The 27,665-nt window shown below is 39.7% G+C and overlaps 1 protein-coding gene across 3 annotated transcripts in view; it reads left to right on the top strand.

The window, feature by feature from the left end:
* JPH1 (junctophilin 1) overlaps positions 1-23,170 on the top strand; it is an 83,724-nt gene extending 60,554 nt beyond the window's left edge. Inside the window, exons 4-6 of one of the 3 annotated variants that reach the window (XM_059166192.1) lie at positions 13,559-14,208; positions 20,581-20,676; positions 20,849-23,170. In XM_059166192.1, the coding sequence (XP_059022175.1) occupies positions 13,559-14,208; positions 20,581-20,661 (731 nt within the window). In that variant the 3' untranslated portion in view covers positions 20,662-20,676; positions 20,849-23,170. The remainder of the gene's footprint in view (positions 1-13,558; positions 14,209-20,580; positions 20,677-20,848) is intronic. The other 2 variants (XM_059166193.1, XM_059166194.1) reach the window with 2 other exon arrangements.
* Positions 23,171-27,665: the final 4,495 nt, after the last annotated feature.

Raw genomic sequence — 27,665 nt, forward strand, 5'->3', positions numbered from 1 at the left:
TGTTAGGTATGAGAGCTGCACACTGAGTTCAGCCACAGAGTTCCAGGACTGTCCTGTTCCCTCCCCAGTGGCATGGGAAGCGGCTCATTAGTCAGGAGATAGTGCTGCTCCGTGAAGTAGCCCTAGGCTTGGGCTGCTTTGGAAGCAAACAAACTTGTTATTGTTGTCTGCAGAGGGTAGTTTCTAGGTTCTGTTGTTAAGTCTGCGGGGTGGAGAGGGGGATAGGACCCCTATAGATTTCTATTAGGTGTTACCAAGAGGTAAATGATACTGAAGGTCATCTCAGTTTCCCAGACTAGATGATTTTAAAAGCCTTTTATGGCATAAAAGCATTTGAGGGAAGAAAATATTGTGGGAAAATGTAATGCCACCCTCTTAGCTAACATACCAGCTTCATACAAGCAAGTTGTCCATCAGGAATGAATACAGCACAGTAGCACAAGATGACAACGGGTCTATTTAAGACAAGTGCTGAGGGGAAGGCTGCAATCCCCTTTGACCCATAGCCAACTCTTCCTGCAGCAACTGGACAGAAAGCCTTTTCTGTACCAAGTATTATTGATCTTCTCAAGGGAATATAACTCAAGCTTTCCACTCCGCATTTATAGGGTGATCAAATCAGATAGACATTTCTAAAAGGGCTTTCAAGTACTTTTTTTTTTTTTTAGGTCAGGCTGCTGATTTAATTTACATATCTTAGATATAAATATTTCCACTGTTTGAAAGGCATGTGTCCTGCATAGACGTTGTTGGCCCTGGGGTAAAGGAGGTTTGTTGTACCTTACGTGTTGAATGCTTTTCCCAGAGCTGGCAGTATTTTCAGATAGTTGCCATCTTAATTAAATCTAATGCTTTTAGTTCAAAACTGCATTATTCTACAGTTCAGTTAAAAACTAAGGAAAGGGGTGCCTGGGTGGCTCAGTGGATTAAAGCCTCTGCCTTCGGCTCAGGTCATGATCCCAGGGTCCTGGGATCGAGCCCTGCATCGGGCTCTCAGCTCAGCGGGAGCCTGCTTCCTCCTCCCTCTCTCTCTGCCTGCCTCTCTGCCTGCTTGTGATCTCTGTCTGTCAAATAAATAAATAAAATCTTAAAAAAAAAAAAAAAAAAAAAACTAAGGAAAAAACTATAAACATATGGGAAGGCCTTGTCACCCAAAGGGTGTTAAGTTCCAACAAATAATGGAAAGCATACAAATAGAGGGATGTGACTGTATGTGTAGATAATTACACATTTACACACAGACCATCACTGTCATGTGTATGAGTGACACAGCAGGTCACCCTCCACCAAGAACTTAGAAATGACATTTCGCTCCCAGGGTTAAATTTTCAAATGAGCCTGTGGGACTGCCCAAAGATACATAAAGTGATCATAAGTGATGGCACAGCTATATTTACAGTAAGATTTCCTTATAACCCAATTAAGTGTATTAAAACTACCTAAACAATTGGTCACACAAAGTAGTATAGAAAAGAAAAAGGCCACAGAGGCAAACATTGGCAGCACCCATCCAAACACCATCCAGGGGAGAGAGAAGCCGTGGCCAAACCCTGGAGTACTGCAGTTGAGCTGGCAAGGACATTTCTCTTTTGGGGAAGGATGCAGGGAACCGTAGACAACCATGTATGGCTTTATTGGCAAGACCATCCCACTGAGGAAATGGATGCATCAGGCTAGCAGAGCCTGATGCCTTTAGATGTTTGATTCATCTCTTGCTTCTTGTCCTGATTCCGTGTTCACCGTAACCTTCTAATTTCGGTTGAGCTTCTCACGGAGGTCTCCCAAAAGGAGCAGCATGGGCCGGCACCCTCCGGGCCAGGCCCCTGGCCTGTGATGTTTACATTGCTCATGGGAAACTCATGAATTGACCTTCTGGTGTTTGACATCAGTCTTGTGAGCTCTGGTGATGTGAGTCTGCCCCCAAGGGATGGCTGTACTTCAAAGTGCTGATGAAATCAGGTTTCTAAGCCAGGAAAGCTGAGAGGAGATTTTGGATGATCGCTGAGGAAACAGAGGGGAGGATGATTGGGAAATGGTATGGTTCTTTGTCCCACACTTTTAGTTTCCTTCCCGTCAAGATACTTACTTTTTCTTAATGTATTTTTTTTTATGTTACATTAGTCACCATACTGTACATCATTAGGTTTTGATGTAGTGCTCCATGATTCATGGTTGGCGTATAACACCCAGTGCTCCGTGCAGTCTGGGTCCTCCTTGTTACCCATCACTGGGCTCACCCATCCCCCACCTCCTCCCCTCAGAAACCCTCAAGATACTTAATTTGCTTTTAACTTAAAGTGATATTAAGTAGGCTGCAAAATTTTTATATTTATCAAGAGTGGGGATGACTGGGCCAAAAAAAAAGACTGAAAAGCACTGCCCCAGCATATGGTAAACATGTTTACTTGGAGCCGTCCTAGGATATAGCCAGCTCACTTCCATGGGCAATATCCTCAGCAAGTTTTGTCCTCTTGTGTTTGAGCATATGTATTAGCTCAGCTGCTATAACAAAGCAAAATGCTACAGACTGGGTGGCTTAAGCAACAGAAGTTCATTTCTCACAGTTCTGGAGGCTGCAAGGCTGAGATCAGAGTGCCAGTATGATTGGGTTCTGGTAGAGAACCATCTTCCTGGCTTAGAGGTGGCCTTCCTCTCCCTGTGTCCTCATGTGGCTTTTCCTGGGTGCATGTGAGTGGATAGAGAACAAGAACTCTGCCGTCTCTTCCTCATCCTATAAGGGCACGAATGCTATCCTGGGGACCCACCTTCATAACCAATCTAACCGACTTACCATGTGATGAGCCCTGATACCTGAGTGAACACTGCATCTGACACTAAGTATGTACTATATGTTGGCCAATTGAATTTAAAAATTAGTTAATTATTAATAAATAAATAAAACCTACTCACCTCCCAAAGGCCCCAACTCTAAATATGAGCACATAGCACAAACTCAGCATATGAGTTTGGGGAGAGACAAACATTCAGTCCATAATAGCATGTATAGGTACTCACATAACACTCTGTATCTCACTTAAAGTAAAAGTGAAGTATTTAGGGTATTATGGGCCAGTGTTAATGAAGCTCACATTCCTGGTATGAATTAGAAATCTTCAGAAATCAAAGTATATTTTCATTATATAATGGTCTCTGCGTATCATTAATATGTAGCATTTTTGGTTCAGGGAAGTATCCTGGAACAGAGGACTTCTAAACTCACTTTCCAAAACCCAAAATTCAGGATAAATTTTTTTTTTTTCGTGGAAAAGGGGAAATGGAATAGTCCACTGGTTGACATGAAGTTAATAATCCATGAGTTTGCTGGTTATTCCTACCACTTACTTCAGTATATTCAGCTCCACAGATGGTGTTGAGTGCCAGCCCTGTGCAGGGCACCAGAAGGGAGGGCCCCCAGCTTGCAGGCAAGAGCCCTGTGGCTGCGTTCATAGAAGTGAGAGTATTTTTATAGATGGGACTCTAAAGTCCTATAGGAAAGGGGCATTCTTTCCATGTAGAATATAAAAGTAATCGTGCTACAGGTTATATCGCCTTTTTAGAATCTTTCAGTTTGGTCCTCTTCTACTGACTGGCAGTCTCCAAAGAAGATACCTAGTTTCTGTTTAATGACTTCCGATGTTACTACAAAGCCCCTGCCGTCAGCCCTGCCCTCGTAGACATTTGTTGTGGGGAATCTTCATGGTGCTCCTTCTGCCCATAGCCAGCCCACCAAAGCTCACCTAGGAGGAACTAGTTGCCTGCCCTGCTGTCACCATCTGCCATGTCCGTGCAGAGGCTTCCTGCCAACCTTAGTAAGGAACATTTCAGTGTTGGTGGATGGCATGTGCTGAACGTTGTTGCGTGTTGTGTGGCATGCCAGTGAGCAGGGGACTTGTATCTGACTTCTTCCTAATAGGAACTCCCCAGTTCCTTAGGATTCACAGAGGCGGTCTGTAAAGATCAATGAAAGCACTTCCTACAACAACTATCATCACACATGGTAATTGTGCTCGCTGGCAGTAGGCTGACTAGTCTTTGGTAATGAACTGCTACATCTCATATGTTTAATGTTGCTGGTAGGTGGGAGGAGACAAGATGGCGGAGAAGTAGCAGGTTGAGACTACTTCAGGTAGCAGGAGATCAGCTAGATAGTTTCATGTTGCTGGTATGGCTCCACTGACACACATTACTACACAGAACAAGTAGCAAGCACAACATGTGCCTTCCAAAAGGAGAGTCCAGGAAAAACTTCTGTCCTCTGCATTATATGTCTTGTTCAAAAAGCATTCATTCGTTCTCTGGGAAATCAAACTGTATATTCTCCCCTAGCTGGCCAGGCCCTACATGACTACATGACTACCCCATGTTGGAACCATTGACGGCTGGTTCCCTTTTTGGGCATGCTTTTAAATGGCTATGACTGGGTACCTTAGGATCCCCTGGAGCACTTGTTAAACATCAAGACTTCAGGCTTAAAGTCTAAAGAATCATACTTGAAGTCTCTGGGAATTGTAACCCTGGTATCCTGACAGAGAGCAAATATGGAGCCACGGCTGTAGAGTACACTTATTTTCTTATCTAGCTATTTATTAATGCACGGTAAAGCTGAGAAATTTTTTTAATATGCAAGTTAGTACCAGAATATATGTCCACTGTCCTAGTAAATTCCTTTTTTTTTTTTTTAAGATTTTATTTATTTACTTGAAAGAGGTAGAGAGTGAGAGAGAAAGAGCATGAGAGGTGAGAGGGTCAGAGGGAGAAGCAGACTCCCCGCTGAGCAGGAAGCCGGATGCGGGACTCGATCCTGAGACTCCGAGATCATGACCTGACCTGAAGGCAGTCGCTTAACCAACTGAGCCACCCAGGTGCCTCAAATTTCTTTTTTTTTTAAATTGAGGTATGCCTGATACACCATGTTTGTATACAATATTGTGATCTGACAACTCTGAGTGTTCTGCAATGCTTACCTTAAGTGCAATTACCATCCATTACCATACAAAGTTATTATAAAAAGTTACTAAACATTATTGATATTATATATTATTATATATTATATAGTTAATACATATTGTTATAATAGTGTATTATATAATTAGTATTATATTAGTCATATTAATTATAATATTAATATTATTGACTATATTCCCTATGCTGTACTTTTCATCCTCTTCATTTATTTAGTTTTTACCTCTTAAACCTCTTCACCCGTTTTGCCAACCCGCTTTCCCTCTGGCAACCGCCAGTTCTCTGTATTTATGAATCTGTTTCTGGTTTTGGTTTGTTTTTTTATTGTTGTTTTTTGTTTTTTTTTTTTGGTTGTGGTTCATTTGCTTTTTAGGTTCCACATAGAGGTGAAATCATATGCTGTTTGTCTTTCCAAAGCTGACTTATTTCACTTAGCATAATACGAGGTCTATCCATTATTGTCACAAGTGGCAAGAACTCGTTCTTTTTTATGGCTGAGTAATAGTCCCGTGTGTATGTGTGCATGTGCGTGCTTGCATGTGAATAACAAATATTCTTTATTCATATATAAATGGACACTTGGGTTACTTCCATATCTTGGCTGTTATAAATGCTGCAGTAAACAGACGGCGGTGCAAATCTTCTTGAATTAGTGTTTCTGGGTTTTTTGTAGGAAATACCCAGCAGCAGAATTGCAGTAATGTTTGGTAGTTCTATTTTTAATTTTTTGAGGAAACTCTATACTGTTTCCCAGTGACTGAACCAGTTTACATTCCCAGCAAAATAGTGCACAAGGGTTCCCTTTTCTCCACACCTTCAACATTCATTATTTCTTGTCTTTTTCATACCAGCTAGCTATTCTGACTGGTGCAAGGTGATATCTCATGGTAATTTCAATTTGTATTTCCTTGATGGTTAATGATGCTGAGTATCTTTTTAGGTGTCTGTTGGCCATCTCTGTATATTCTTCACAATAATGTTTGTCAGGTCCTCTGCCAGTTCTTTAATCAGATTATTCAGGTTTTTTGGTGTTGAGTTGTATGAGTTCTTATATATTTTGATCCTAACCCCTTATCAGACATATCAATGGCAAATACCTTCTCCCATTTAGTAGGTTGCCTTTTCATTTTGTTGGTGTTTCCTCTCTGTGCAAAAGCTTTTTATTTTGGTGTAGTCCCAATAGTTTATTTTTGCTTTTGTCTTTCTTGCCTGAGGAGACACATCTAGGAAACTTCTGCTAAGGCCAATGTCCAAGAGGTTATTGCCCGTTTTAGTAGTTTTACGGTTTCAGGTATAATGTTTTAGGTCTTTAATCCATTTTGAGTTTACTTTCATGTATGGTGTAAGACAGTGGTCCAGTTTCCCAGAGCCGTTGATTGAAGGAGTGTCTTTGCTCTGTTGGGTATTCTTGCTTCCTTCACCATAGACTGACCACAGAAGCATGAGTTTATTTCTGGGCACTCTATTCTGTTCCACTGATCTATGTGTCTTTTTTTGTCCCAGTCCCATTATGTTGTGCTTACTCTAACTTGAATCTGGATTGTGATACCTCCAGGTTTTTTTGTTCTTTTTCAAGATTGCTTTACCCATTTGAAGTCTTTTGTGATTCTACACAAATTTTAGGACTGTTCTGGGTTCTGTGAAAAATACTGTTGATGCTTTGATAGGGATCTAGAGATTCGTGTGGGTAGTATGGACATTTTAATGCTTCTGATTCTTCCATTCCGTGAGCATGGAATATCATTACATTTGTGTCATCCTCAGTGTCCCTCATCAGTGTCTAATAGTCTTCAGGGTATAGGTCTTTGATCTCCTAGGTGTGTTCCTAATTGTATAATTTTTGACGCTGTTGTAAATGGGATTGTTTTCTTAATTTCACTTTCTGCCGCTTCACTATTAGTGTATAGAAACACAGCAGATTTCTGTATATTAATTTTTTATTCTGCAACCTTACTGAATTCATTTTACTCGCTCTGATAGTTTTTCCATGGAGTCTTAGGGTTTTCTGTATATATTATATAGCATCATGTTATCTGAAAATACTGATAGTTTACTTTTTCCTTACAAATTTGGATAAATCCTGAATTTGTAAGCTGCACTGTTATGGTCTCACATTTTCAAAATGAAGTGTATGGGCTCTGTGACAGCTTTATTTCTCATGGTTCAGTGACTCTGTCTCTTTTCCTCACAACTTTAAGAATGTATAACTAATTATGTTTACCAGTGTTCATTCCCTTCCCCTGCTCTTTTCTGTGTAGGCACTTAAGTTAAATATTAGCTTTTAATGTGGCTTTATCTTTAGATTTGCAAAAATAACTTTTGTTCCTACCCCTTAGATTGAAGACATTAAAAGTACTTTGTCATTTCTGTGTTCCAATAATGTAAAATTGATTCACAATGAAATAAAATCAACCAACTCTGATGAAATTTGGGGTAGAAGGGTTAAGAGAAAAAATACGTAAGCAACGCACTGCATCAAACTGTATCAGATATTATCTGTTATCACTCGAGGGGAGGAAGGCTTTTTGTGCCATAGAATCCTGAGGTGGTTCTCCATGGAAAACCAGCGTAAATGACCTTAATGGGTTTTTTAAGTAGGGGTAAGTCTTTTGATGAAAGAATAGGACTTTCTGGTGCTGCTGCTATTTCTCTTGCTGGTATATGCCAGTCTCAGCACCAAAAGAGAAGTCAGAAACAGGAAGCTCATTACTTTTTGAATGATTTGCAGTTGACCCTTTTCCTTTAGGGCACAGAGATACCTTTCTTTGGGCCAAAAATTCATACTTTCAGAGAAAATCGCCAAATTTCAAAGGGGTGGGGGTAGCATTTGGGGGAGCCGTCAAGTTCAGTAATTATTGCCATATGATCTTATCCTGTTTGGTTGGAAAGTGGGATAATATTGTTTATTATGTTCTGGGCCCTGAATATGAACTCTAATTGCGGGTCTTTGGGAATTCTCATTTTTTGGCTTAAAATATTACATATATATTTTTGTATTTTATTTTAAGGATGCACAGAAGCTGTGTGATTTTGGTTTTCAGCCACTACAGCTATTTTTGGGTCAGTGACGTAGGATAATAATGCCTGCTTCCTAAGATTTTGGTGAAGCTTTAAATTTTGGGAAATACCTTATATAAACAGCAATCTCAGAACAATAAGTTACTATTCAGACCACCAGAAGAAGAGCAATTAAAAGTATAAGTAGGCAGTATGTATTTTCATTATTGAGGATAACTGTCCTTCAGCTCCTCTGTAAATCTTCTAAGTCTGGGGTGAGGGGTAGAACTAGGGGACAAGAAGGAAAGTGAACAGATGCCAGTTTCTGTAAACAAATTGGTGGGGTGATTTCTCCCTGTATAATCAAGAGATGATGTTGTTAGTGCCTGCCCATTTGCAGAGAATAGGGCCACCTGCGTTGTGACCTCGACTTGACCTCAGGTGATGAAAGTGACTGATAGATAGAATGGTGGCCAGAGGATATAGGTGATCTGCTTTTAGGGTAGGAACTGAGAGGTGAAGTGCCTAGAGGCAGGGCAGTGCCTTGGAGTGCTGTCTTGGACAGCCCCGGGGGTTTCCCACTGCCTGGACCACTGACATTCATAAACTCAAGGCCACGACCATCCTGTGCTGCATGGTCTGGGTCGTTACTCTTCGCTCCTTCAAAAATTCCCACATAACACTACAGTGTACCATTTTTTTTTTTAAACTGAAGCATAGTTGACACACCAAATGTTACTTTATTAAGCTTTTTTTTTTTTTTTTTTTTTTAAGAGAAAAAATAAATGGGAGTGGGAGTAGGGGTGGGAGGGCCCCAGGGAGGGAGAATCCTAGACTCCTTGCCGAGCATGGGTCCCAATGCGGGGCTTGATCTCAAGACCCTGAGAACATGACCTGAGCCAAAACCAAGAGCTGGACTCTTAGCTGCCTGAGCCACCCAGATGCCCCACCCGATGTGGCTTTAGTTTCAGGTATACAGCTTAGTGATTGCACAAGGTTATCCAGTCATGCTCTACTCACCACAGTGTAGTGACCATCGGTCACCCTACGGCACTGCTACAGTCCCATTGACTGTACCTTTCCTTCCCACGACTTATTCATTCCATAGCTGGAAGCTTGTGCTTTCCACTCACCTTCACCCATTTGGCCCATCCCTCCACCTTCCTCCCCTCTGGCAACCATCAATTCTCTGTATTTAAGAATCTGTTTCTGCTTTTTGTTTATTTGTTTTGCTTTTTAAATCCTACATATAAATGAAATTACATGGTATTTGTCTTTCTCTGACTTATTTCATTTGGATAATACCCTCTAGTTCCATCCATGTTTTCACAAATGGCAAAAATCTTTTTCATTGCTGAGTAACACTCCATTGTTTGAATATACATCTTTTTTGTTCATTCGTCTATCAAGGGACACTTGGGTTGTTTTCCATAATTTGATTATTGTAAGTAATGCTGTAATAAACATAGAGGTGCATAGATCTGTTCAGATTAGTGTTGCCATTTTCTTTGGGTAAATACCCAATAGTGGAATACTGGATAATATGCTATCTCTATTGTTACATTTTTGAGGAACCTCCATGCTGTTGTCCATTGTGGCTGCACCAATTTACATTTCCACCAACAGTGCACGAAAGTTCCTTTTTCTCCACATCCTTGCCAATACTTATTTCTTATCTTTCTAATAACAGCCATTCTGACAGGTGTAAAGTGATATCTCATTATGGATTTGATTTGCGTTTCCCTGATGATTAGTGATGCTTAGCATTTTCATGTGTCTGTGAACCATCTATATGCCTTCTTTGGCAAAATGTCTGTTCAGGCCCTCTGTCCATTTTTCAGTCATATTGTGGGTTTTATTGGTGTTGAGTTGCATTAGTTCTGGCATAATGTTTTAGACATTAAACCCTTATTGGATATATCATTTGCAAATATCTTCTCCCATTTAGTAGGTTACCTTTTTGGCAAAAAAGGTTGTTTTTTTTTTTTTTTTTAAAGATTTTATTTATTTATTTGACAGAGAGAAATCACAAGTAGGCAGAGAGGCAGGCAGAGAGAGAGAGGAGGAAGCAGGCTCCCCGCTGAGCAGAGAGCCTGATGCGGGACTCGATCCCAGGACCCTGAGATCATGACCTGAGCCAAAGGCAGCGGCTTAACCCACTGAGCCACTCAGGCGCCCCAAAAAAGGTTGTTTTTGTTGGTTTCTTCTTGGCAAAAGTTCTTTAGTGTAGTCTCAGTAGCTTATTTTTGCTTTTGTTTCCCTTGCCTGAGGAGACATATCTAGAAAAATGTTGGCTGGGGCTGATGTCAAACAGATTATTGCCCATGTTTTCTTCTAGGAACTTTATGGTTTTACGTCTTACATTTAGTTCTTTAATCCATTTTTATTTTTGTGTATGGTGTAAGAAAATGGTCTACTTTCATTCTTTTGAATTTAGGTGCCCAGTTTTCCCAACAACCATTTATTGAAGGGACTGTCTTTTCCTTATTGTATATTCTTGCCTCCTTTGTCATAGAGTAATTGACCATATAAGCATGGACATATTCCTGGGCTCTCTATTCTGTCCCATTGATCTATTTTTGTGCCTTACAATATTATATTGATTGCTATAGCTTTATAGTATATCTTGAAATTCAGGATTGTGACACTTCCAGCTTTGTTTTTCTTTCTCAAGGCTGCTTTGGCTATTTAGGGTCTTTGTGGTTCCATACAAATTTTAGGATTATTTTTGTTCTAGTTCTTTGAAAAATGCTATTGGTATTTTGATAGGGATTGCACTGAATCTGTAGATTGCCTTGGATAGAATGGGCATTTTAATATTTTAACAACATTAATTCTTCTAATCCATGAGCGTGGAATGTCATTCCATTTGTGTCATCTTCAATTTCGTTCATCCGTGTTTTTGGTGCAATTGTAAATGGGATTATTTTCTTAATTTCTTTCTGCCACTTTGTTATTAGTGTATAGTGTACAGCTTTCTGTGTATTAATTTTGTAAACTGCAACTTCCAAATTCATTTATCCTAATAGTTTTTTGGTGGAGTGTTTAGGGTTTTCCTTTTTTAAAAAATATTTTATTTATTTTAGAAAGCTCATGGGCAGGGGGAGAAGCAGAGGGAGAGAATCTTCAGGCAGACTCCCTGCTGAGTGCAGAGCCCAACGCAGGGCTTGATCTCATGACCCATGAGATCATGACCTGAGCCAAAAACCAAGAGCCAGACGCTTAACCAATTGAGCCGCCCAGGTTCCCCTAGGGTTTTCTATATATATTAAGTTTACTTGCTCCTTACTAGTATTTATGCCTTTATTTCTTTTTCTTGTCTGATTGCTGCAGCTAGAACTTCCAGAACCATGTTAAATAGAAGTGGCAAGAATGGACATTCTTATCTTATTTCTGATGTTAGAGGAAAAGCTCTTAGTTTTTTCACCACCAAATATGATGTTAGCTCTGGGTCTTTATTATGTTGAGGTATGTTCCCTCTAAACTCACTTTGTTGAGAATTTTTATTATGATTAAATGATGAATTTTAATGCTTTTTATGTATCTCTTGAAATGATCATACGATTTTTTACCCTTCATTTTGTTAATGTGGTGTATCACATGGATTGTTTCGCCGACATTGAACCATCCTTTGCATCCCCAGAAAAATCCCAGTTGATCATGGTAAATGATTCATTTCATGTATTATTTAATGAGGTTTGCTGATATTTTGTTGGATATTTGCATCTGTGTGCATCAGAGCTATTGGCCTATAGTTTTTTTGTAATGTCTCTGGTAAGCTTTACTTCCTCTTCTATTTTTTGGAATAATTTGAGGAGACTAGGTATTAACTCTTCTTTAAATGTTTAGTAGAATTCACCTGTGAATCCATCTGGTCCTGGACTTTTATTGTTGGGAGTTTTTGATTACCAATTTAGTTTCATTACTAGTAATTGATATGTTCAGATTTCTGTTTCTTCCTGATTCAGTTTTGAAAGACTATGTTTTTAGGAGTTTATCCATTTCTTCTAGATTATCCAGTTTGTTGGCATATGATTTTTGTAGTAGTCTCTTTTGTATTTCTGTGGTGTTGGCTGTTTTCCTTTATTTCTAATTTTATTTTGTCCTCATTTTTCTTAATGAGTCTGGCTAAATGTCAGTTTTGTTCAATTTTTCTATTGTGTTTTTATTCTGTATTTCCTTTGTTTTTGTTCTAATCTTTATGATTTCCTTCCTTCTACCAACTTTGAGCTTTTTCCCTTTATCTCTAGTTCCTTTAGGTACACCTGTATTGCTATAAATTTCCCTTTCAGATGTTTCTTGGGGCATCCAAAAGATTTGGATCATTGTGTCTTTATTTCCTTTCTGATTTTTGGTTGTTGAGTAGCATGGTGTTCAGTCTCCACATGTTTGTGTTTTTTTCCAGTTTTCTTTCTTGTAATTGATATCTAGGTTCACATGGTTGTGGTCAGATATGACTCATGATAGGATTTCAGTCTTCTTAAATTTATTGAGACTCGTTTTGTGGCCTAACATGTAATCTAGCCTAGAGAATGTACAATGCACACTTGAATGTACATTCTGGTTTTGGATGGGATGTTATGTATATAATCTGTTAAGTCCATCTGGTCTAATGTAGCATTCAAAGACACTTCTCCTTTTTAAAGGGAAAAAATGACAAGAATATAATAAGAGACATTAACACCCACTTACATCAATGGATAGGTCATCCAGGCAGAAAATAAATATCTGTTAATACTTGCTTTATGTATTTAGATATTCCAGTGTTGGATGCATGGATCTTTACAGTTAGATCTTTAGATCCTCCTGTTCGATTGATGATCCCTTGATCTTTATATAATGCCCTTCTTTGTGTCTTGTTACAGTCTTTGTCTTAAAGTCTATTTTGTCTGATATAAGTATTGATACCCCAGCTTTTTATAAGTTTGTATCTGTCAATAATTAGTTTAGATGTAAATGGTCTAAATGCTCCTTGTCATGACTTTGATGCTTGCAGAAGCCCTTGAAGAACTCCAGGAAGTTTAAATGATCCTTTGATGAGGCCCTGGGTGGCTCAGTCGGTTAAGCATCCCTGGGTGAAGTAGCATTACAAATGTCATCTGCAGGTTCTATTCCTACTTACAGAGTAGATGCTCTGTTAAATGTTAATTTATTAAATACTTTAAATATTTTAATATACTGAACATACATGAGTCAGTTATTTGAATGGGCACTTTGTGTTTTGCTTATGCTGCAAAATTTGAATATGCAGGTTAATTATGGTATTATCACTAGTGCTCCATCAATATGAATTTTACCTGTGTTCTGCAAGCAGGCAGGAATGTTGCAATTATTAGGGAATCAGAACCATTTAACCTTTATGGCTAGCAAAATAGTATAAATAATGGTAAATATTAATTTTTTCTGCAACAGATAATCTTTTCCCCTCTGAAATGAAGTATGCTTATGCTCAATCCAAGCCTTGGTAATATTTTTAAAAGAAAAGAAAAAAGAGGAATGGCTCATCTGATGTAGCAAAAACACATATAGATAGCCAGGACAAAGGAGCCTTTATGCCTTATCTTAATTTTATCATCTTCTGTTGTCAATTTTTCCCCAGGCCCAGATTATATCAAACAGAGATTTCAGGAAGGTGTAGATGCTAAAGAGAATCCAGAAGAAAAAGTACCAGAAAAGCCACCTACACCAAAGGAGTCTCCGCATTTTTATCGCAAAGGCACGACACCCCCCAGGTCTCCTGAAGCAAGTCCCAAGCAAAGCCACTCACCCCAGCCCTCCTCCCCAAAACCCACAAAGAAGCAGAACCCCAGCTCAGGGGCAAGACTCAACCAAGACAAACGGAGTGTGGCTGATGAGCATGTGACAGCCGTCGTCAATAAGCCTTTGATGTCAAAGGCTCCCACGAAGGAGGTAGGAGTCATGGTGCCCACGTCCAAGTACTCTGGCCGCCACCACACCCCCAACCCCAGTAACGGGGAACTGCATTCTCAGTACCACGGCTACTACGTGAAACTGAATGCTCCCCAGCACCCCCCAGAAGACATGGAGGAAGAGGAAGGATCAAGCCTGTCTTCCTCAGCGCTGGTGCACAAGCCATCACCCAACAAATGGAGTCCTCCTAAATCTGTGACAAAACCAGTTGCCAAAGAAAGCAAAGCTGAGCCAAAAGCTAAGAAGTCTGAACTTGTTATACCAAAGAATCCAACAAACAACGATTCATGCCCTTCTTTGGAAAAAGAAGCCAATTCAGTAAGTTGTGCATGATGTGATTTTGCTTCCTTTTGGTTCCTTCAGGTAGCAGTGTAAGGGTGACTTGCATCTTGAGGACAGCTTGTCTAGCAAAAGTCTTGACAAGCGTCGGCCACGGAAGATACATAGGCTACATAAGATAGAGCTTAGCACATTTGTACCCTGAGACAGCAAAGAGCTCTCTGTGCAGAGACAAGTCCCTGTTCGCTCCACCACTCACCTCAGACATCATTCAGGTAGCCGGCCTGTTCCTGCATCACACGTTAGCAATGCTTTCCCCACACTTCTGGTAAGTTTTGGAGTAGCTTAGTTTGAGCTGCTATGACAACAGTGCTGTCAACTGGGTGGCTTAAGCAAAAAACCGTATTTCGTATAATTTTGAAGGCTGAGAATCCCCAGGATCAAGGTGCCAGGAACTGGGTTCTCACCAGACATCAAGTCTTGTCTGGTGATGTCTAATGAGAACCCAGTTCCTGGTTCAGAGACCTTCTTGCTGTAGCCTCAAGTGGCTGAGACAAACAGTAAGTTCTCTCCTGTCTCCTGTCAGGGCATGAACCCCATCAGGAGAGCTCCCCCTTCATGACCCAGGGCTCACCTCCCAAACAGCCCCCTCCAGATACCATCACACTGGAGATTAGGTTTTCAACATATGAATTTGGGAGGAACACGCCATCTATGGTAGCTAACTCTCTGGCTAGAAGGGAATCATGGGCCCTGACAGAGCTCTAGCTGGGAAGAGGATTCCATCACCATTTGCTAGGTTCTTGGCCCTGCTTTTGAGCCTCACAAAAGACACTGTAAAGGAATGGATGGAAAACAAGACCTGTCTACATCCGTGTGCCTGATAAGACTCACTTCAGACCTAAAGAGATAAGCTAAAAGTGAAGGAAAAGATACTCCAGTCAACATCTTTTCTAGCTATTGTGAGTTAGTCTCCTAAATATTTTGTTTGAATTTTACTCAGTTTTGTTTGAATTTGTTTGAATTTAAGCTTTGCCCCTAGAACATTTTATTTCTTCTCCATTGTTTAAAATTACTTTGGTCTTCTAACTTCCCAAGTATAACGGCTTCTAAAATTTTAGTTTTCTGGTAAATGCTAGTTTTATTATCAATTGGCCTTGAGCATTGAAGGTTTTTAATTATTCAACCAGAAAGCTATATGTTACTGGTGTTACTTGATGAGCACGTAGAGATTTGTTAAATGATATATGGAATTCATACTTTATCAAATTCTATAGAATTGAAAATTCTTAAAACTAAGTAATTATTAATAAGAAATCGACCAACTGATCTGTTGACCTGGTCACATGTTTTTGGATCAGAGGGTGTTGCACGTTAAGTGTAGCTTAAGAAAAAAGCCACAGCTGACCCAATATTTACTAGTAACTTCTAAGACATTTGCATAAAGGTGTGGATTAATACAGTTGTATTATATTTAAGTTTTTTCCTTTCGTCTGTTCAGCAGGGTGAACCTGTTTACAGGTAAACAGTAACAGTGTTAAACAGTTGAAATTCATCTTTTTTTGTTAACTTATATTTGACATTTCTTAGATTTATTTTGCTAACAAACACTGGTTCTCATCTTTTTTGTCATCTAAATATAAATTGATCAGATTAACTACATTGACTTCCTGAGAGTCATCCTCTGTAGAGATCAATGGTTTTTAAGACAGACAAAGTTGATTAGTATTAGTTTGCCTGATTTACACGAGTGAAATTCAAATGATGGAAGGCCATGTAATTTCTACCTTGAGGTCCCAGTAGTAGGGTTCAGTTGACTTCTGGAACTCCGTAAGAGGAAGTGAATGACGCAGTGTCCTACACACTGTCTTTCTGTGAAATGTTACTACTGTTTGATAAATTCACAGCTTCCTTATTTAGAAAAAGTACCTTTTTTACTTATACGCAGAACCATCTGGTTCTTAGAGGTAACCTGTAAGTTGGTCTCTAGGGCTCCCTTCCATGTCCCATGAGAAAGGAGGCCTAGCACTCTACAGGCTCTGTCATTACAGGAACCAGAAGTCAAGATCGCCTTGGCACCTTCCTGTGAAGATTCTAACAGTTAACCTTCTTTTCCTGATGATAACACAAAGCTGCCTTTCACTCTCCTGATGACTGTTTTCTGGACAGTTTAGAAGTGATAAGATCATCATGAAGGTAGTTAATGAACCATCTTTCAAACAAAGGAGTACCGCATTCAATTTTGAGATAGACACTGTGTAAGTTAGAGGTTGATAAATACCTTGAAAATGCATAGGAATATTCACAATGAAGCACACACTGGAGGAAGGACCAGACTGAAGCAGTGTTCATTGTGGGCAACCGAGAGATCTAGTATGAGTCAGAATCGTCCTTTTTAGGGTGGTTGAATACACTGGGATCTGGAATTTTAGTCACCAGCTCATTGACTGACACAGGATACACTGGTGGCTAAGGGTGTGGACTCTGGTGCCAGACTTCCTAGGTTCAAATCCCAGCTGTGTTGCTTCTCAGTCGTGTGACCTTGGGCAAGTTTCCTAACTGCTCTGTGAGTTGTTTTCCTCATCTCTACCTATAGCATAGGGTTGTGTTGAAGATTAAATGAGTAGTACTTACATAGCTCTTAGCACAGTACATAGCACATAGTAAGTGCTCAAAAAGCAAAGGCCGTTATTGTTCCAAGACAGTAATAATTGAAGCATAAAATGGTTCATAAATATTCCAATAGGTTTTGAACCCTCCTTAAGATCACCCTGGATATCCATCTCCTAGAAATACAGAAAATCTTCTGAGACACAGGCTAACACTTAGCAATTTAAGTGCTTGATATGAGTGGTAAAAGACGAGGGAGTATGCCCCTATTATTCTCTGACCCTTCTCAAAAAACATGTGACTTCTATGGGCCATGGTTGCACACAGACTGATGTGCCATGGAAACATATTCTATGTGGAACCCACATTTTTGTAAGATTTTGCAAAGTAGCAACTTGGGTAGGAGCCAGTACAGACATCATTGCCCCCTTATCATCAATCAGACCAGCAAGGGGACTTCTGACTAGCAATACTGACTCCGGAGAACTGCCTGACCTTTTTCTTAGCCATTGCTCCCTTCCAAGTCTATTTTGAAATTTACCTAAACTTACTTTTTTTTTTTTTTTAAGATTTCTTTTTTTTTAATTTGACAGATCACAAGTAGGCAGAGAGGCAGGCGGTGGGGGGGGGGGGGAGCAGACTCCCTGCTGAGCAGAGAGCCCAATGCGGGGCTCGATCCCAGGACCCTGAGACCATGACCTGAGCCGAAGGCAGAGCATTAACCCACTGAACCACCCAGGTGCCCCCTAAACTTTCTTTTGAATTGTTGAAAAACTTAAGGCATCCGTATCGTGTCAGTTTTGAACCACGTACACACACACACATACATTAAAACCCTACAAACAGTAAATACATATAAACTTGACTATTTATACTGCTTTTTTTTTTCATGTTTTTAGAGTAGTTTTAGATTTAACATAGACTGCAGTAACTTCTCAGAAGATTCCTCAGTTTAAATGAGTAGTAGTCTTTTGAAGAAAAAAAACATAACATTTCTTGAGGTAGAACTTTTTTATTTTCTAACTGCCTGAAAGTTCTCCCAGTCCAGACTTGCACTTTGTCCTGCTACAGCTTCTTCCATTACACCTGTCTCAGTCAGTCTTGAAAAGCAAGACTGATCTTTTTTTTTTCCATTTTGCTATTTTAAGCTATAACTGGCTACCACGGCCATGTTTATAAGACTTCACCTTAAAGCTTCCCACCGTGTGCCCAGCCTAGGTATCTGAAGAACACTGAGGCACATCTTGATATCTGCCTGTTAAACATAGCATCCCAGAACGTATTATCCACCTGGTGGCTGTTTGAACTTTTTATTGCTGCCTTACCTTCATCTTCACTGAGTCGTCTTAAAAAAGAGCTTCATAAATGGAGTTGTACTAGTTGGATAAATATATAGATATATAGATATATGTTACATATTTATATATAATATAAATATATTTATATATAAAATGGACATATATCTATATTTTTTTGGATGGAGATAAATATAATATATAAATATACATATTTATATATAAAATGGACATATATCTACGTATCTCCATCCAAAAATGCTAATGAATTCTAAAAGTTAGATAAATTCGTAGAACCTTGTAAGGATTCATGACATGGGAATTAAAGGTCCAGACACACCTTAGACTTTTTGAACTTAGAGTCACTGAAGGCACTTTCTCTGTTTTTCTACTTTTCCTTGGTCCACTATAGGACACTCTACATAGTGTTGTTCTGACCCCATATACTCCTCCTCATCTTTCATATCACCGTCTTCGGGAATTATGAATTAAATCCAATGACCCAGAACAGTAATATGAATCCAAACTTAACATATTCATGGGCAAAATCTAATCAAAGTTTGTGATAGCATTTCCTTAATTTCTGTGCTGTGTTATGATATTGAAAGATTATTTCAATTTTTTCTGAGTTCTAAGTATTTCCTACAGTAGACATTTTAAGTTGCTCATGATTGAAGAGTTACATAGGTTAGTAACTTAGAAAACTATTCTAAAAACAGTTGGTCATATCAAGATTTAATGTTTTCTGCTACCACGAAATCAGAGCATAGAGTTGAAAATGCCATTTTCAAGAACATGATTAGAAATTATTATTTTTTTAAACTATGGCTTGTGGCTGTTACAGGGATGTAGGGGAAAAAACCTAGCAGCTCTGAAGTAGACAAAGTTTAATTTTAGTTCTATAATTTGTTTAAACTGGATGAGTAACCTTGGACAGGACACTTACCCTCTCAGAGCTCTGTAACTCGTAATCACCTGTGAAGAAGAAACCATGTACCCCAAAATGCTCATTATTGGCCCACTGCCTGGCATATAAAGACCGGCAATAAATGTGCTTTTTCCTCCCCTTTATTTGGGATTTGGAAGCTATGGTTTTTCTTCTTCCTAACCGTCCCCATCTCAAGGATACACATTTTTACTTTTCTCCCCCAACTCTGATTTTACTAATCACTTTGTTCTTCATTTAAGGCAGTGAATCAATAAAGTCAACAACCATGTCCACAACACCTGGAAAAGTACCAGATGATAACCGGTGTTCATAACAAAAACCTGGATGAACAGGGCGGCCCATATGTGTGGGTGCACGACGGTGAGCAGAGCACGGCTCCTGCCACCGTGGAACTCAGTCTAGCGCAAAGATGGAGATTAACAGGAAGTGACAACGTGCCAAGTGTTGGGCTAGACAAATACCAGGGCATTCTGACCCCTGCCAGGGAGGTTGTGGCCCATCTGGGGAGGAGACCTTCTATCAGGATGAGACCCAAGCTCCATACCTTACATCACAAGCACTGGACCAATTGAAACTTCAGTCTTCCTTCCCTCCACCCCAGAATCACACCAGTACCGCATCTGAGGACTCTGTTACCCTGTTGCATTGTAGCCTCGTTACATATTCAAATCTAGTACAACCGTTGCCTCACCTGTAAAATTACCATTGAAATACCCACCCCACCCACCTTGTAAGGCCAGTTTAGAACACAGTTAACGCTACATAAGAATTAGACACTATTTGAATAGTAAATACCAAGATCAGGTCTCTGGAAGAAGGATGGTCAAGCATGAGCAGCTCTGAAACGCTGGGTCAATAAGGTTGGGTTTTGTTTGAACAAATAAACAAAGTTTGGGTACCTTGGCTAGCTGGTATTTATTATAGCCATATTTATCAAAAAGAGATTCTGCAGTTTGTTAAATAGAATTTGATTTCTGGAACGTGGTGGCTTTGAGCAAAGACGTGAAGAATTAGACCTGTAAGATCATTTCTGCAAGTGTTCGACTTCCTGCTTATAATTTTTACTTCCTGGGTGGGTTGGTGTCCAAAACTCTGACCAGGAAAAGCAAGAGTCCTAAATTTTTTCCTGAGAGGCCTCGGTACCTTATAAAGATTTTAGTCTTTCTAACTGCCTTCCTGAGGAAATAATTCTTCCTCGTCTAAATTATACCCTAACAAAAAGTGCATATCCACTTTCCATTACTTCCTCACCCCATTACAGCAAACTCTCACCCAGACTATTGTCAGATGTTCTGAGGTAAATGAACTAGATTATTTGATAGTCACTTTTGTAGATATAATCAAGACTGGATTCATTTCATAGTGAAAGTGAGGAGACGGCTCCATCTAAATGCGGCATTGCTATTTTTAGTTTATACCTTTTGGAGCTGCTGTCATTCGCTCCCACTTTATTTACTCCAACGGAGTTATTTTTTTGGTAATTGATTTTATGATCTAGCTTATATGTGGCTATTAACATGGAAACATTATGCTTGGTTTGTTCTGTTTCATTTCCAGGGCCCTAATTCAGTCATGATTGTCCTTGTCATGCTGTTGAATATCGGGTTGGCCATTCTGTTTGTTCACTTTCTGACTTGATTGGAATTAGGAAAGGTAAGAATAGCCTTAATTTCTATATAAAATCACTGTATATAATATTCTTTTCCCATATTTGAATTTACATTTTTTTTTTAACAACTGCATGTTGTCCTTCACTTTAATTTTGGCTGTGCCTGAATGTGATTCAACATAGTTACTTAATGATATAACTGTTTTGACCCTTCAGTGAAGTCATGACAACTAGCGGTGTTAGCCCGCAGTTCTCTGTTCTCTGCCGTGGCATCGTCAGCCCTTTAAATGGCACACCCCAGTCAGACTCAGACTCAGGGAAGGAGGCTTGGAATTAGGATGGGATCGCGAAAGAGATGAAACTTGGAAAATTCAACCAGAGGACCTGTTCGGTCCCCCTGGGAATGCTTGTGGCTTTGGGGGTCCTCTGGGAGCTGAAGCAAGCAGCCATGTCGGAGAGCAAAACTTAATAATCATTCTTTTTTAAAATCTGCTGAACCAGCCCCAGCCGGCGAAGTTCTTGGCATTGGCTACTCCATCTGTCCTAGCGGAGTGTGACTAAACTGGAAATGTATGGAGCTGCATTTTTTTTTTTTCTGATGGAAGTCAACAGCTGCCTTACTATTTTACCATCTGACGTTTTTAGTAGGGAGCTGGGGAAACAAACGACTGCCTGAGGAATGCGGTCGGAGGATTGTGTTGCTGTGGCCATGGTTCCAACATTCACTCCTATCTCATTCGAAGAAATAGGTAGCAGCATCACTCACCAGTCTTATGGCACGACCTGCTGCTTTAACATCTCCTGGAATGTTCTGGGAGAGAACGTTTCGTTGGCTTGTGCACGACTATGTTCATTTTTGCCGTTTATTGAAGTAGGATGTATAGTCCTCTACAGCGTGTGGTCCTGGCCAGAGGAAACACACTTGTTGCATCTCAAGGAAAAGAAACAACAATTAATTCTAGAGAAGACGTGTTTGTTGCGATAGCAGTACATCTTTTTTTTTTTTTTTTTCATGCCCTTTAGTCGTCCTAAACCTGTAATAGGCTGTTTAAAATTTAGCAGTGTTGAAGGCATTATACCTTCCTAAGAAATAATTTTAAATATTTTTAAATCTTACTAAGATGAATCTTTTATGCACTTAGGAGGTGCTAAATTTTAAAAGCTGAAAGACAACAGAATTCTGAGAAGTGTAGTCAAAATGTTGCATGGATTGCAGTAATCAACGTCTGAAGGATTCAGTTTCATTGCTGACGTACTTTACAACCAAATAAAATCTTGTCAGTGACTATGTTAATTCCCATGAAAGTTAAGCAAGATGCTATTAATAACTGCTCTGATCTTTTTTTTTTTTTTCCTCCAACTTAAATTTTTGTTGAATACATTCAGGTAGAGCATAAAGCTTTGTTAAACCTCTGCTTCTCGATTTTATGCCTTTCGTGTTTTTCAAAGTCCTTTCGTAATTTTATTTCACATTTTAAAGGCTTAGACATTTTTATTTAAATACTTGTCTTTTGCAGTCGGTCCTTTGTTATTCTGACATAATCTGATTTTTTTTGCTGTTTTATAATTCATCCTTTATTACTCAGAAGCATGCTTATTACTTGGAGACACTATGTGGTCTTTATAATTATTTAAAAAGAAATCAGGGGAGGAAAGGTACCTTAAATCTATCTAAGACATTACATTGTGGAGAAGGAGCTAGCTATTCCTAAATATTTTCACAACCTGCATGGTTTAATTGGATTCTTTTTACCTTATTTGCTACCTTTTCAATGCAGAAGAGACCACTCACGTGTTAGCACAGGTGTGGACTGAATGCTTTGTCACCGGCAGGGTAGTAACCCAGTGATGTTTTTTGCAGAAGTGCAATATGTTGAGAATCCTGGGTGTGACCAATATGGAATAAAGAAGAAAGCAGAAAGAGAGCAAATGAAAATTACAACTTGTATATTTATTTATTTTTTACATTTTGCTTTGACTTTTAAATTTAGGAAGTACGTTTTTAGCCAAGAAACGTAGCTCCTGTGTCAGTCTCCGTACTCTCACTGCGCCTTCCTAACCCCGTAGCTCTTGATGCTGGGAAAATGGATTTTTTTTAAAAAAATAAAATAAAATATTTAATCTTCTTAAGTGTTTATTTAAAATGTGTAATGCTTTGGAAATAATGGGTAACAGATAATTAAAGGATATGTTTATAAAGTAAGCATGTTGGTTCCATTTATAAATATATGTATGATTTATAAGCTTTTTTAAAAACAAAGCTCAAATTGTTGGTATTTTTCTAAAATGTGCACAGCTGTATTTTACATGAAAGGCTCTTTCTAACGGGTTGTTATACTGTGCTCTACATTTTGGACAGCACATGAAGTCTGCCAATGTACTTAATAAAACATGACCTTGTTTATTTAAAGTTCCTTGCTGTGAAAAAGAACTCCCTACGTGTGAGTTCCTTTATTTATAATCCTCGAAACCAAAATGTCTAATGTACAGTTTTCACAACTGTATCCGCTCTAATAAAAAAAGTTGGTTATTAATAAAGTTGCAGGTGTATTTCCTTTGTGAGTAAATTACTGTCTTGAGTTGTATGGAATTTGGGTGTTGGTGGGTTGTATGAAAAGAAAGATCTGCTGAGAAACTGACAGCAGAAATGGGGTACAAAATGCTCAAAGCAGCCACATGGGAGGAGGTAGATGTACCATTATTTCTTTCTACATTGCTTTCATCCTGGGCTTTTCCACTGATTTGGTAAAATAAGATTCCTTTTTCTGTTTAGTGCCTTCATTAATGGGATTAGTTCCTTAGCCAGGGTTTTAAGCCTGCTCCTGTTTTTAAGGAAAACTCAAAGTTGGAGTAAATCCACCTCCTGCAAGGGTACTTTTCAAGTAATTAAAGTTTTTGGGTCATTGTGCCCCAAGTAAGTTAATATGTTGCTATGGTCCCTGTTGAGACACACTTCAGGAAGTTTAGGCACACTGTGCATAATAAACTTGCTGCCACCAGAGTTTCTAGCCACTGGGCTTCCTCTGAAGCCCTCGGGTACCGGCCCAGGGCACCCCAACCCCTAGCAAGCTCCCTATGAAAGACAGTGAAAGGCCCACCTCCAAAACAGCTTCCCAGGGAGCCGCAATGGTGTTTTCACCTTCCCAAATGAGCCCACTCCTGTTGAAGGCTAAGGTCTTGCAGACCCCTGTATAAAGAATGCATAAAGTTACCACCTCTAAGCAGTCAAAGACTGAACAACTTAAGTGATTCATCTCCCAGTAAATCCTGAAAGAATGGAACACAGACTTGTCTGGAGCAGGCAGGAAAAGCACAGGGTGCTAGAAAGATTATCGATTCCCGGTTCAGGTCCAAACCACACGTTTTGATGGTGGAAGCCAAAGCTGGGGTGAAGACTTTGTGGTTGGGAAATCTGGAAAATATTCTCCATGCCCTTTGAATGCAGTAACTATTTCAGGAACAATGGTAAGCCGTCTCCCCGGGCATACGCTCGACGGCACTCGCAGCCCTCCTCCCACACTCTGGAAACTTGAGCAGCCTCGTCTTAACCACTCAGTATGTGGCTGCACACGTGACCTGTTCACGCAGCATAACCAGCGGCTCATCGGGCTGAGTTTGATTAGCCTGGGTTTGTAAACTGTCTACATCCACCATTTACTTCTTACCCCGAAGGTACTGACAAGGACTTCTGTGTTCTCTACTAGTCCCTATAGGAGTCTCATGTATGGGAATAGGAGGGGAAATAATAAAATACATAGAAATAAAATGAACAGTCTTGAAGGCAGTGAATATGGATAAAATTCTCGGCTACGGTCATGGCTGATTATGGATTTTTCTCTAGTCTGTGTCCTGGTTTCCTCATCTATAAAATGGGTGTAACTAGAGCCCGGACCTTCACAGCATGGTTGTGAAGGTGAAATGAGCTCATTTAAGTTAAGGGCTTAGTAACTGTTGTGTTAGGCTTTGCCAGTTGGAGGAACGAAGAAAAAAATGTTTAATTTCTGTAACTGTCTCAAACACAGTAACAAATAGAGTGGGATTCCACTATAAAGGCCTGTTTTTAAAAGTTAATTATGCCACAGGTCATATTATGTTCTTTCTTCAGTAGTGAGGATCATAAAAATCAAAGGCCACACTTCACCACAGAGTGCCTTCTCTATGCTAAAATGCAATTTTCTGTATAGTATGGTGTGAGATGTTTGTTTTACAGGGAATGTTCACATCAGTGACTCATTAGACTCCTACAAGATCCCTTGGGAAGAATTCCTGCAGTTAAATGACTTGCCCAAGGTTGTGTAGCCAAAAAGTCATAAAAATTTGTATCCAAGTCCCAGATGGATTCTAAATGTGCTTATTCATTTCATATTCTTAGTTAATTTTCCTCCACACTGTCATACTTACCAACCATAAAAGGCTGGAAAACATGATAAAATGCAGGTAATGGTACGGGTTGAATGAACCCATTTCTGTAAGTCCCTTGATGTCACTAGGTTAATATAATAACTACAGTAGAGTTTATTAAAAGTTCTGAATAATGTATTTATAGTCCTGTTTAATGACTTCTAGTAAGGTATTTATGATCATTTTGAACCTTATAAAATACTAAATATTAACAAAGGCTTAGCATCTAAATGATGTTTTAGAGTGAGAAGCATGTTATACGTGAACTTTGTGTGTGTTTGAACTTGATTTCAAGGATTAACCCAGAAATTGCCCATTGCAACCAGAAGACCTAGAAGATTTAGACAAATAGCAGGACGTTCTTTTGTGACATCATCCATGTTCCATACAGTGTACTTGGTATGCTCTTGAATCCCAGATCTGATTTAGGTAAACTATTAGAATTAACTCTAAAGCAAAGCCCTAAGGTCTGTTTGGCTGGTGATTAGGAAAGCAGCTCACATACCAACATAAAGAATATAACAATCTTTGAAGAGAATTCTGGTGAGACGATTTGGAGGGAGAGACAGACTCAGCGGAAGATTACGGTACTCCTGGACAATCTTTCCTTCCCATCCTTGCCTCACACAAGCTCATTCATGAAATATCAAGAACATCAAGGGTCCAACGGAATTATGATAATACTTGCTTCAGGGAAAGCAACGGAGGTCTTTGGTTTTAGGAATGTATGTCACAGGTCACATTCCTGCTACATATTATGGCACATACTTGGAAGGAAAGAATCTGATGAATATCATGTCCCCCATGCAATAAAAGCAGAAGCAAAGGTGAGAAAAAGCCAAAGGTCCCGTACTCTTCTCATGTTCTGGCCACATTCTAACAACAGCTTCCGACCACCAGAGCAGATGCCTAGAGTCCGATAGCTGCTTCTGGTAGAGGCCAAGAGGATGCTCAGACGTAGCCTTGTTGCAAAGCTAAAGGGGTGGAATCCATTAAGGACTAGATCTTGCATTGTTTTGTTTTGTTTTGTTTTTAAGATTTTATTTATTTATTTGACAAGAAAGAGAGCGATCACAAGCAGGCAGGGAGGCAGGCAGAGAGAGGAGGAAACAGGCTCTCCGCAGAGCAGAGAGCCCGATGCGGGGCTCGATCTCAGGACCCTGGGATCATGACCTGAGCCGAAGGCAGAGGCTTTAACCCACTGAGCCACCCAGGTGCCCCATAGACCTTGCATTTTAAAAGCAATTTTACATCAGATAATAGGGCCAAATCAAAGCAGAGGTTGGACACATCCAGATCCGCATAATATTTAAAAGGATAGACAGCTATTATTTCAATCTGTGGTTACTCATCAGCCCACAGAAACCAAGCAAGAATTTGGGTCGTAATCGCAACACAAGAAAGCAAGTGCTGAAGAATACATTACATCTGTGCCCAAAATAAAGTTTGATGCTATCTACGTATCATTTTTTTGGCATGATACATACATGTAATGTGGAGGATCAGCATGATTTTTCACTTCTCAGTGTCCACTTTATTTCCCAATATGTACATACTTTACAATTTAGATTTCTTCCATTAGGATTTTTGTGCAAAGGAATCTCTATTTTTTCCACTCTTTCCTTCACAAAAGAGTATTACTAATCTCAAAGACCCTGGACTGTATCCTGGGGTTTCTCTTGGCTCACTCCAACGATCAATAATTTACCTGAGTTTCTGTTGACATTCTAAAGACTATCTGAGTAAATTATAAAGGAAGGATTGCAAACTTATCTGTGACTCTGTTCTGAGCTCTCGGGGAAAGAGAGGAGGTGGTTATTTAATTTTTTTCAAGATTTTATTTTTTTAAGTAATTTCTACACCTAATGTGGGGTTCCAACCTACCACCCCAAGACCAAGAGTCTTACACTCTGCCTACTGAACCAGCCAGGCACTGCCTCCCACTCCCCTCTTGTTTTTTAAAGGTGAACTTTTAGGAATTTTAATGTGGCCTGTGTGTTTAGTACCCTGCCTGATGCCTTAGGGCTCTGCAAAAGCTGAGCTCTCCATTGTGCAGAACCATGGCTCCCTGTCAGTCCCCACAGCAGCAGCATGCTTCGAGACAAACAATTTCCCATTGCAGTTTGACCTACATGTCAGCTTCCTTGAGAATATGAATGCAAACAGAGAAGCATAAAAAGGCTTCAATTCAGGCATGCCACTTTCTCAGGCACGAGTTTCTAGAACCAGCCACACACTTCCCTTTGGAATTATCTTCCTGTTCACAAGGAGGGTCAATGTCAAATGGACATTGTAAGTCCATTTTGGTACACTCTAAGGACTGTTTCAGGGTCTATAAAATGGGAACAGTAGTACCTGCCTTATAGTGTCTGGGGTATTTTTTAAGATTTTGAGAGCACGAGAGCATGTCTGCACATGGCAGGGGGAGGGGCAGAGGTAGAGAGAGGAGCTCAAGCAGGCTCCATGCCGAGTGCAGAGCCCGACTCAAGGCTCAGTCTCACAACCCTGAGATCATGACCTGAGCCAAAACCAAGAATCAGACGCTTAACCAACTGAGCTACCCAGGTGCCCCCATAGCGTTTTTATAAGAATCAAAGAGAGAACTTCAGGGCGCCTGGGTGGCTCAGTGGGT

Source organism: Mustela lutreola, chromosome 3, assembly GCF_030435805.1.
Source record: "Mustela lutreola isolate mMusLut2 chromosome 3, mMusLut2.pri, whole genome shotgun sequence".
Taxonomy (NCBI): Eukaryota; Metazoa; Chordata; class Mammalia; order Carnivora; family Mustelidae; genus Mustela; species Mustela lutreola.